We start from the raw sequence: 13,157 nt of genomic DNA on the forward strand, positions 1-13,157 counted from the left end.
CAGGTGTCATTTTAATCAGACCAAGACAAGGAAGATTCTGTATATCTACCCTAGTAGTGGCGTCCTTCAGATTGGCTATACAATTATCACCTTGACAACAAATTACCGTACGTATCCTGGCAGACATGATCCTTTTGTTCTCCTCACATAATATAGACATTCCAACTACTCACGTTAGAAAGTCGTCATCTAAGTTGGTAAATTGTATATATGGCATATTATTTCGACTTGTATTGGATTTTTACACGATAATGCAATAAATGATTTCATGAAACAATTGTTTATATTTTTTGAAGTAAACAAATTTAAAGTGAAACATACTATAGACTCCACGGAGTCTTTGAATGAAAAGTTGTTGGATGACACTTTATCAAATAAGTGAGGGAAATGTATTGTTACCTCTATCTCCGCCATCTTGTCTCCAAATGCTCCAACCCAAGACCTAAATAAAATAAGTTATAAAAGAAAAGATGTAGAGATAACAATCGCACGACAAAGTACACGGAATTTATACTGTTTCCGGAATCTCGCGACATCTTGTCTTCAAACTATTAAATCTGATTGCAGAAAGTCTTTGAAGGTTCACCTTTCTGTTTTAAATCAAAGACTGGGAAGACGAGATCTCGGAGAGTCAACATGAAACAGTGGTGGGGTCTCGCCTGTGTTTATACATATTGAGTGATTTCACCGCTTGCTGTATGTTTTAGAAAAGTGCATTTGGATGTACTTCTCCTAATTACACACCGCTATGTTATCATTGATGTTGCAGATAATTGCCGGCAAATAGCTGAATGACTCCTCTCCCAAACCTTTATTTCGTTGACAACCTCTGCAAGATGTGCCACATTTCGCTAAACGTTGCAATTATTGGGCTACCAGGGAGGGCATTAGTTCGCCGAAGTCCCACGTGTCCTCAAATTACAGCAATCAGCGGTTTGTTTTTTGTAGTTTGTGGGCGGACTTCAATTCCTATCCCCACGGAGTCAATTTTGAACAATTACCGCACAAATTGACTTTCTTGGTTCCTATGCATCCTACAGGTTCTGTTACTGTGGTCAAGATTGAATGACTAAAAAAAAGGTATATATTGTGTAGTAACGAGAATGATCAGGAAATTACAAGTTGAAGTATATATAGTTTGTTAAATGACAGAATGTTCTTTAGCATCCCAATCGACTGTATACATGTTTAAATTTTAACCTACTGAGATATATCTACCGACACGTGGCCACTACTCTCAGCACAAACGTGACACGTGTATGCACAGTCCCTCTATCACTGTATATCAGATGTGATAGAGGGACTGTATATCGATAGACAGATATATAGACAGATAGATAGATAGATAGATAGATAGATAGATAGATAAGTAGATAGATAGATAGATAGATAGATAGATAGATAGATAGATAGATAGATAAATAGATAGATAGATAGATAGATATGTAGGTAGGTAGGTAGGTAGGTAGGTAGGTAGGTAGGTAAGTAGGTAGATAGATATATAGATCGGTAGATAGATATATACACACATACACATACATACATACATACATACATACATACATACATACATACATACATACATACATACATACATACATGTCATTGCAATAGATTGTTTCACATGTTCTTCAATCTACGCACCGTCTAATTTGGGAGATCAGTCTGTAATTGTTAAAAACGAAAACATCAAGAAGGGCGGATTATCTATCATGTCACTGGCAATAACTAATATTGTGTTTTACTAAACAATATCGATTTGATTGCTATCCTCCACTAACAGGAATCTCAATTATGAATGAAATTGGATATTCGGCAAGGGTTGTTTTATCAGAAATCATCGTATTGTGAGTTTGAACAAAATGAGAGAAGAGAAGAAACTATAACGACTCAACGTCTAACTTTGAAAAGGCGACATAGCGAACATAATTCTAACAGTCGTTTTGGCGCCGTTTTTCTAAATCAACTGAATCTAAAAGGTATAAATGTCTATTTTATGGCCGGCTTTTGTGAAAATTGTAATGGAGACGGAAGGGATTGGGAGGCTTCAGAACGGATAGGGAAATGAATACCGTTCATCGTGTCACAATTTGTAGCATTTCTTGTTTGTTTTTGACTGCTAATTTGGTGAGGAAGCTCTAATTCATCTGAATTCGGAAGTCAGTTTGATTACGAGTAAGAATATTTCACTGTTAAATTCGTCCTGTAAACAAAATAGTGTCACATCAATCTATTATTGATACAGATGAATCGACTGAACTTGAATTGTGTGAATTCGCGTTCTTTCCAAATATGGCGCCTAAGATTCGTGGTTAAATGGTTCTGTCGATCGCTGATCTCTTTAGATTATTTTTCAATACATGTCAAGATAATACAAATTATTTGAGATTCAAGAAAATAAATCGTTTGACGATTGCCTTAATGCATTAAAGTATTTAAAAAATGAGTGTAAGTTTGGTTTAAGGAATTAAGAAGAAGAAAGTACTTGAATCAGTATGGATAAGGTGCCTACACATACAAATGTAGGAATAATGGTACCTTAAAACAAACAAATTTTAAAATACACATTCGGTGCTATCAGTGTTTCATGCATTGTTTGATATTTATTTACAAATTCAAACATTTCCTAAATTTTACTGATCTTCGAGTTCGTTTAGTTCGTTTGTAGGCGTTCACTTAAGCTTATCTTTGCTAATTATTCTGATATCAAATTTTTGCTATTTGGTGATCGACTTTACGTCACGGTGCCTTATGGGAACTGGTATATCTGCAAAAGTACATGCAATTTGTCTTTAAGACGGTTACCTCGTAGAACATCTAGTAGACGTAAATATTACTATGGAAACTAGATTTTATCATTCGAAATAAACCAATTCATGCTTATTGCAGCACGGTTGTGGTTGTTGATCACGAACCATGAAATATATAGCGGCCCACACACGCACCATGCCATGCCACGTACGTTCACCCCAGACATGTTGGTTGTCGTGTCACCCCATGCACTGATGTCATTGACCGACATCATGGCGCACAGTTTAGCAAACTAGAAACGCCTGTTGACGTTTGTGATCAGTCGAAATACAATACCCTGTCTCCGCTAAGGAAAAAAACATAATTTTATATATGAATGTATGTTTGCGAGCATTTACAAAGAAAATCAGCATAAATTTTTTGACGTATCTCTTCTATTCTAACTCAAACTCGATATTTCCTGGATAACCAGCGAGCTAGTCTTTTGTATGGCTGTCTTTGAGGTGATATCGTACACAAGTCGTACAAAAGTTTTTTTGTTGTTTTTTTAAAAAAAACATAAAAAATTTGAGTCATAAAGACAATTATATAGGGATTTTTTTAAGGAGATTATATCGAAATGGAAAAGTGACCATAAAATTGATCGTTGGACATCCGATATTAATTGCAATAAATGAACGTTCGTTACACACCTGCACAGAAATAATTACAGCCACCTTAGGGGGTCTGAATGATGAGCATATACCTGTCCCCTCTGGCGACGCCCATTAATAACATCGATGCGAGCAGATAATGCAATGTTATTTCACTTACTAAGCACTTTATCACGATCGGTTTATGAGTAAAACATAATACCTGGTGGCAGTAAACGATGTCGTTATAACAACATGGAACATACTAATTTCGGCATTCTCCGCCATTTTCCAACTCATAAATCAAGTAACATACAAAAGCTAATACGATGGCAGATATGTGTCCAGTATGAACTGTAAGGTTCATATCTGACACATATACCGGCCATCGTAGTACATCTTCAATTCGTTGTTTTCCATGTTTTTTTCTCCTCTTATTACTTAACGTTTTACCATGCTATTTGTCACATTATGAGCACTAGCCTTTATCATGTTTATAACGTCTGTAATGTGAAATGAACATTAATAAATATTATTGGAGGCGGGGTTAAGATCGAGTGATGAACGGATACATTACAAATTTAATATATTAAAAGTTATAGTATTTGGAGAAAGTAAACAAATGCTGGCTTAATAATAAATTAAAAAAAAATTGGTGTGTAGTTTCACTTTTCAAATCAAGTCGGGTAACCATATAAAAAGCATATATTTTACATTATGGGTGTCTCATAAACATAGGAGGTATAGGTAGGAGAGAGCACTATAATGATATGAGCGAGGAGGCCTTCGGATCGGTTTGTCACTCGCACAATTGCTACGTAGATGGCGCTACATGTAAAAACCGAGAAACATTGTCCGATAGTAGACGTATATAGCACAAAAACCGCAAAAATATGTATGTCAAGTCACTGCGTAATGTTTGCACAAGGGAACAAACATTAATAATATACTCAGTATTACATTTCTTACTATATTAGCAATCATCATCATCACCATTATCGTCATCATCATCATCATCATCATCATCATCATCATATCATCATCGTCATCATCATCATCATCATCATCGTCGTCGTCGTCGTCATCATCATCATCATCATCATCATCATCATCATCATCATCATCATCATCATCATCATCATCATCATCATCACGATTATCGTCATCGTCATCATCATCATCATCATATCATCATCATCATCATCATCATCATCATCGTCATCATCATCATCGTCGTCGTCGTCATCATCATCATCATCATCATCATCATCATCATCATCATCATCATCATCATATCATCATCATCATCATCATCATCATCATCATCATCATCATCATCATCATCATCATCATCATCATCGTCATCGTCATCGTCATCATCAGCAGCACCACCAACACCACCACTATTGTCACCATCATCGTCTCCGTCTCATCATCATCGTTGTTGTCATCATCACTTTTTCCGTCTCCATCTCATCGTCGTCATCGTCGTTGTCGTCGTCATCTTCACCATCATCGCCGCCGCCGCCGCCGCCATCATTAAATTTAATGCCCCTTTTCTTCTTCTAACCCAATTCTAATTCTTTTACTTCTCAGTATTCGTTACTTCTCCTTCAGGCAATGTCTATCAAGATTACCTCGAGTTTGTCCCTTGTGAAAAGACTCCAAGTCCCCTACCCAAAGCATTCAAGACACGGTTAGTTGCACACGTAGAAGACATTTTAGTCCCAATGCAAAATCTGACTAGCTCCTATCTTTGTCATAGAGTGAAGATAAATTGTGTATATTTTATATAAACTGTTAATTTGGGGTGTTATGAACACTCATATTCTTTATCCCTTAGGATAAATATCCAAACTTAAGTGCCTGGTATCTCTTTCAACACAGAAGTTGTAAACTTAAAAAGACAAAGTGGAAAAAAAAAATTAAAAGTCTCTAAGGAATGAATAAAATTCGGTAAAAAAAACTGATATACTGTATGGGGACACTGAATTCATTTGTCAATGACGTCATATAGTGTTATAGTGTTATAAAAAGGATATAACAAATGATCTCGCTATAAATATGAAAAAAAATCCTGCCCCCCCCCCCCCAGGCTTCGTGTTCTTGATAAAAATTCCAATGGAGGCCCGTCAAAATGAACACGATCACCAACCCTTTGTATACTTTACATACAAAATTACTACTTATCAGCACAAAGCAGAAACAACGATCGTACGAATCTACTACTGATCTATCAATTAAGATCAATGGAAATTATGTCTCTGCGTTAGCTGAGTAAAAGTTGCTGGGGGTTCACGTAAGTCACGATATCATCTGGAGTAGTCATATCGACCATGTAACTTGTCAAATATTTCATCCAAGTTATTCTTTTTCCGTCGAATTTTACCAATCCTACATTTTACCACACTTTGACTAACTGTCTCTGTACTCTGGAGTAGTAGTAGTAGCTGTACTTTAGGGGACTTGGAAAGGCTATTAAGCAAGAATTATACTGGGCTGCCAATTGCAAACGGCAAGCCATGAAATGTTTAAAGTATCAAATTGGCTGTCACTTGGTGATCGCTACGTTGATCACACAGCTTTACTACATACACTTTGTCATACGTCATAGTCTAACACCGGCCTATCTTAAAAGTACAAGTATGTTTACTCTTTCACTGCAGAAACACGAGAGCTGCCTCACGTAACCAACTCACACCTCAACTAACAATTGATTTATTGCACTGGTATGTTCTGATATACATACCAGTGCAATAAATCAATTGTTCGGTGGCAGCGGTGGGATGTGTCAGCGCTGGCAGTGGGATGCCAAAATCACAAAACAATGCAAAGTTATACCTGTAGATAATGAAATTAGTCCTAGTCAAATGTGACCCACTCCCTTGATTTACTTTTCTTAAATGTGACCCTCCCACAGGCACGATTTGTAAAATCTGACCTCCCACCTTTTCCCAAACCTCTGTTACTTGTAATTATTGAAGGCCGATAGCCTTGCATGAGGCTGTTAACGGTCTGACTACGAGGACGTCCTCAACTGACACTGTTTGACGCAGACGTGCAGTAAACTAACCGGTCTGATTACGCCCTCAACTGACAATATATACAAACAGGTGATCTAAACTAATCAAGTCTGTTTTACGTATCAACAGAAGTGCTGTAAACTCGCCCCTACCCAGATTGAATTTAGAATTCTTGTTTGGGCTTGAAATTATATGAAAGATTCGTTTTCCGACTTTTATAGTAGCAAACGACTTTCCGACAGAATCGATGTCAGTTATCTGAAAACTACTGTGAATAAATCTTTACCACGCTTATACATTTTGGAGTTTACATACGCATGACTTTAAACTTGGCAATTTCTAAAAATATTTTGCAGTTTAGCAACATACACTTCTTCATCTAGCTAACAGTCCACACTTTTTTCTCTTTCAGTTGATGTATAGATGAAGTTTCAAAGAACGAACGACATATGGTTCCTAATCTCTGGTTACCCAGCCTCTTGCCGTTGAGGGCATAACCCCAGGGCATAACCCCCGTTGCTATGTTTGCTCTGCTGGGGGGGGGGGGGGGTATGCCCTCAATGGAAAGAGGCTGGGTAACCTGAGACTACATGGTTCCAAACTATTAGGCCTATTTGTTTGTGATTGCACGACTCAAGTGTTATTAGCATACCAAGGCAATAAGACAATAGATATATGGGGGGGGGGGTAAAACCTGTGTTTGGTTTGTACGTGGATTCTCGCTCCTCGAGTACACATCTTGGTTTTATGGTAAAATTCAAGTGACGGAATGTTTGTAGCCAAATAAAACAAAGTCCATTCCAATGTATACAGAGCTGTTGGAAGAGTCACGACTGTGGTAAGCTTATATATATATATATATATATATATATATATATATATATATATATATATATATATATATATATATATATATATATATATATATATATTACATGTTACATTTCAATGAAAAGAAGTATAAGTTTATTGTGTACTGCGTTTTAACATACTTTGGCTTTGAAACACCAAGTGTGGGCATAACAATGACACTTGTAACAACACTAACTTGGTCTACTTGTCCAAAGTTTATGATCCTCCATATGTAAATGGAGATGAAAATCAAGCCCAAGTTCATGTCAGCCTACTATATCTATTATATAAACTACAAACCGTTTACGAATATACATACCCCCCCCCCCCCAAGCACACATTAAAACGTGCATCAACAAGTCAGATAAACTTTAAGACGAAAAGGTCAATGTATAAAAAAAAAGTGCACGTGTATCTGCTATCTGCTGTAACCTGGACACCCCGGTAGATACCTTTGTGTACCTGTATGGGCTTTATACTTTTGTACAGACCTCCTATAACACATGTACTAACAAACCAGAGAGAGTATAGCGTTTCAGTTTGGAGGTCCTAGTGCGCACATGCACACACGTAAAACGTACATTTTCATTGTGAACACAAATACAGAGTTTGTGTTTGAATCTTCCTTGTTTCATTCGACAGTGATGTTGATTTTTGTTGATTTGTGTTTTGTATCGCACTTTCAAATTTTCATATGTTTTATTGTTAATCATTCCAAAGCAAAATATTACAGAAATCTAAAGTGCTATAACATACATGCTGAATATCATATCAGATGCGAAGTATGTACAGTGATATCATCTGCGCAGTTGTGTCTGCGTACGTACGCCACAGGTATGAACCGGAACTAAACAAACCATCGCGGGTGCGTACAGTGACGTCCAGAAACTTCTGCTACTCGCGCAGCAAGGTGACGCTGTAATAAGTGCGTGACACATATACCATATCACGGAGAGATAGATTGGCTACAACATGTCGACGATCCCCTTTAGTCACCCTTTCTTTGACGAGTTCGATGCCTCAGGCTCGAAAATGTTCGATGAAGAGTTCGGAAGGATGCAAGATCGAATGAGAGCGTTCATGAGTGGAGATCCACGCTCACCTTTACGATCCCCCGGACGCTCTCCACTTGACGAGGGCAGCTTTTTCCGCGGATATTATGTGGCACCGTCATTTCAGCAACAGTCCGGGCTTCAACGACAGATCAGCCGTCATGAACACTCTGAAAACAAGTTCCGTGTTATGTTGGACGTCCAGCACTTTACCCCGGAGGAAATCGAAGTCAAGTTGGTAGAAAATAAGTTATGTGTACACGCAAAACACGAAGAAAAAGAAGACGAACACGGTTCGATTTCCCGTGAGTTCACACGTCAGTATGTGTTGCCCCAAGATACTGACCTAGATAAAGTCAGATCGTTCTTGTCCCAGGAAGGTATTCTTACCCTCGAAGCACCGAGACTACAGTCAGCGGTTGAAGCAAAGAAAGATGAACCCATCCCAATAACAATCAAGAGAGAAGATGCCAAACCAGTTGAAGGGGCCGCGTCAGCGTCGACCGACTAGGACAACAAATAGGCGATATGTAGGTGGGGCCATTCATCGATAAGAAACAAGTGGCCGTTCTTGACCCTCAATTCAGGACAATTTGATCATTAGCAGTTAAACGATGCATGTATTTTTCTTTATTGTTGGCTGTGGTATCTAAAAATGTACAATCCAACTGGACTGGCGCGTTGTTTTCAATTTATACTAAACTATTTTTAGTAGTTCCAATTAAATAGTATGAATATATACGGGTTTGTGGTTGTATCGTTATTAAATAATATTTGTATCATGTCATTTTTGTGATAGCATTTTAACCATACGCCTATCTATGTCCAGATAGAATTTTTTTGAAGAAAAACTTAAACGTCGGGCGAGGTTTTATTTTATAGCATTATTGGGTCATTCAGTTCATTCAAATAAAGGACAGTTGCACTCGTGAAATCCATTCACATGAGATCACGATATTCGCAGGTCAAATATTTTTATACTGACAATCGCAAATCGTCCGGCACGCTGTCTGGACAGTTGAAATGCTTGAAATATCGTAACAGTACTAGAGTAAAAATTGTGGAGGTCGCTGTATTTACATTACTAATCATTGTTTATGAACAAACAGCAATGTTCTCACCGCCATGCTGATCAAGGTGAACGGTGGTATAGAATCAAAGGTCAATCCAGTCACGCAAGTGACAACCAAGAGCTCCGATAACATCATTAAATATAACGTACAACATCAACAAGACAGCGTCTGGTATCAAGTGTCAATCTGATTGAAGTACTAAGTAATTAATTAATACACCTACAGACATTATCACTATAATAATACTCTGTGATTTAATTGTTTTGATGATCATGATTTAATTAAAATGTAAAGTGTGAAATTAACAAGACAGTGCTTATTTTAATTAAATTACTGTATTTAATGGTGTACATATAGGCCTTGATAATCATTTCCCTTATGGTATGCTGCCTGGTAATCAGACGATGTCTTGGTGTTTTGACATGACAAATTAGTCTTCATGTGGCTATCACATTATATCTACTTATGCTCAATCCCACTATCCAGGCCAAGGGAGGCTCTGTCCAGGATAACATAACAGCTCATGTATTTTCTCTACTTAACATTTTTTGTAACCAGAACTGTCAACTCTTTTCACAAGGCAAGTCATTCGGCCTGTCTTTTAATATAAAAAAGTAGCTGGTTAGAGCACTCCGGCTAGTGTTATTGGGATGTGGATTCAATTCCTACACATGTTACTTTTCTCTCCTCATTTATAACAAATATATAATATGTTATGGTGAGTTTCTTTCACTTATAGCAAATCCTAGTATAATAGGTATTAATCAGAGAAACTTAAATATAGCATATAATCAAAGAAACAACTTGTGGATATTTGCATATAAAGTTGACAACTAAAGTACTGTATACTCATAGATATATCGTTCTTCCAAAATAGTTACTGAAATATAAAGTCTTGTCGAAAAAATTATAATAATGCTTTTTGTGAATTAGTTAGTGTGCAGATTTTAATTATTTGAATTTTTTAATATTCTTGTCATTATATTTGCATAGTTCAAAGTTCAGCATCATACATGTACAATAACTCTATAGGAGTAAGTTACTATAGGTAGTTTTTTTGTTAATATAGTTTTGATAAGTTAATTACTTTTTGTCATTGCAGTTATAGTAGTATATTCTGCAAGGTAGAACATGGCTTCAGGACAAATTTCCATGCAAAGTTATTGGAATCTCGCCAAACTCTGCAACATGGAAGTTTGATCTTTGTAAAATGATAGAAATTTTGGGGTTCATCATTATTTTCAAGGAAATTGACAATCTTTTTATTTTGCCATATGATTAACACCATTTGCAGCAGCCATTTTGAATTCTAAAATGAGTTAATTCTAATATAAATTTGACCACTGTTTGAAAAATTTCCATGGTAACCCCTGATTGTTTTTCTTGATTTTAACTGAGAATGGGTTGTAGTTTTCTTCAGTAAAGTTACAGCAAGAGTTTAAAACTTTTATTTTTGGAGGCACATTCTACTTAACATATTTTAGTGTCTGTTAGGATTGATGACAAACTCCTGTTCTGCTTGCTATATTGAAAGTGATAGCACTCTGGTCTATAATTGTTGTTACAAATGGATTATTTGACATTAAATTGTGACCATGGGTCAAAGGGCATTAGCATACACAACTATTAAATGAAAAGTGAGAAGACATAAATCGAATACATAAAATATGTGAAATAGTAATGACTATAAAAGTGAGTGATATTAAATATGACATGCCAAATACAGCCCATTGCAAGTTAGTGTGTTTGATACAACTATGCAGAAACCAATAAGAACCTGCACATGCTACATTTTAAGATAAATGTAGCAAGATTGCAATTTCTTGCTACATTTTAACTACATGGAAGAAATTGTTTAAATGAACTGCTACTAGACACAGACATATGGGCACCAATGTTTTAACATTTGCATTTGTTGTCTGCATGTTAGTTTATTTTATTTATACAAAATTTTGCAAGAAACTCTATTCATTCAATCTTGCTATCTTGGAGTATCTAACAGAGCCAGTGAACACTAACTTGTAATGGGCTGTAAAAGCTTATAATGTGTTATTTACTTTGAAATAGTCATGTATCTATTAGCCTGGGACCATACTCTATTGTAAGGCTACAGGGGTAGGGGTGGGGTAGGGGGGATATGTCTCCTTTGTAGGACAGTTTGGCTATGCTAAAAATCTATCCATGACATCCACATTGGTTTGTGATAAACTAATATAGAACAAGCATTTGAACAGTTGTAATTGCTATGAAACCCAGGGGGTATAATTGTTAATATACTGACAGCCAAAATAGTAGCACTAGTATTTTAGGAATTAATTACTGACATTGAAGTTTTGGCAGAATTTGCATTACATGGACTGAGGCTTTAATGTGTTCTCAAATAATTGAACACAATATCATGTCAGTTTCTATTGTGGATAAGTCATTAATTCTCATTTATGAGAGAATAAGTTATTATGTAAAAACTGAGTGCTCTTCTCATTTACACCCAACAGTTTCAAATGACACTGTACACTTATTTTTAGATATTTGCAAATAACCTATGTAATTCTCAGACAGTACTCATAGTGCAAATTTACAATTGATGTAATAAATACAATGGATTGTTTAGTTAAGGCCAAATAAACTATATGCTGCATCTTACAAATCTGTTGTCATGGTACTTTGTCAGGGCTCAACATCACCTCATGCTAAAGTTTAAATGTAGAATAAAGACCCATCAACATTTGTAAATAATTATAGACTCTGGATGGATGGATGGATGGATGGATGGGTGGGTGAATGGATGGGTGGTAGGTGGATGATGGGATGGATGGATAGGTGGGTGGTGGGTGGATGGATGGATGGGTGGATGGATGAGTGGGTGGGTGGTGGATCAAACATTAACATATAAACAATGCTTGTGTAGACTAGTCACATATTCACCTACTTAGTATTATTTTTGTATCTAATAATGTTTATCTTTCCATTCATTCATTTGTTCGTTTGTTCGTTCGTTCGTTCGTTCGTTCGTTCATTCATTCATTCATTCATTCATTCATTCATTCAATGAATTTATTACATTGTATTATCAGGAATGATTCCAGTGTAGGATCTCATCACACCAGGAATCCAAGCTGTCCTGCTTTACATGTAAAGGTCATACAACATCACATATCTCTGGAAAGGCATGTATTCCATGCTGGATCTCCTGTAGCTACAATAATTCTTACATAATTTTATTTTGAGCATTTTATATGATAATTATTTATTAGTGCAATGCCCCCCCCCCCCCCCGTATTAAACGATTAAAAAATAACGTTTCTGTTATTCCAACTTCATATCGGGTTGAGGACACTATTCGGCTTGCAAAAGACATATATTACAAAATGTCTACTTTCTGATGAAACCAGCTGTATAAAATCAAACACAATAAGAAATGTATAGTGGTGTAGATAGTCAACTCTGTAGTATTTACAACTGAAAAAGACAGCTTGCATAGTCACTTACATTGTTTGTTGGCACAGAGACATTTACGACCAGATATGACACTTTATTGAAATCTAATCGCACTTCCATTCTTCACTAGCTAGATAGCTATTGACATACTCAATCTCAGACACAGTGTGAATGAACGGTCATTCAACCTCCGTACGTGTACACTGCGACTTGTACTTTCATCGTCGCAAAAAACACTGTCCCTTTTACGGCAAAGCTACCTCACATTCTCTCCCCGCCTGCAGCGGAAAAAAATATGAGTCTGGGACATTTTACTTTAACATGGATTTTCAATCA

The 13,157-nt window shown here is 36.5% G+C and overlaps 1 protein-coding gene across 1 annotated transcript; it reads left to right on the forward strand.

Moving 5' to 3' along the window:
• The first annotated feature begins 8,128 nt into the window (after nt 1–8,128).
• Nucleotides 8,129–12,035, forward strand: LOC144446453 (alpha-crystallin A chain-like). Its single transcript, XM_078136216.1, has one exon. The coding sequence runs from the start codon at nt 8,231–8,233 to the stop codon at nt 8,819–8,821; it is 591 nt and encodes a 196-aa protein (XP_077992342.1). The 5' UTR covers nt 8,129–8,230; the 3' UTR covers nt 8,822–12,035.
• Nucleotides 12,036–13,157: the final 1,122 nt, after the last annotated feature.

This window comes from Glandiceps talaboti, chromosome 15 (assembly GCF_964340395.1).
Source record: "Glandiceps talaboti chromosome 15, keGlaTala1.1, whole genome shotgun sequence".
NCBI lineage: Eukaryota > Metazoa > Hemichordata > Enteropneusta > Spengelidae > Glandiceps > Glandiceps talaboti.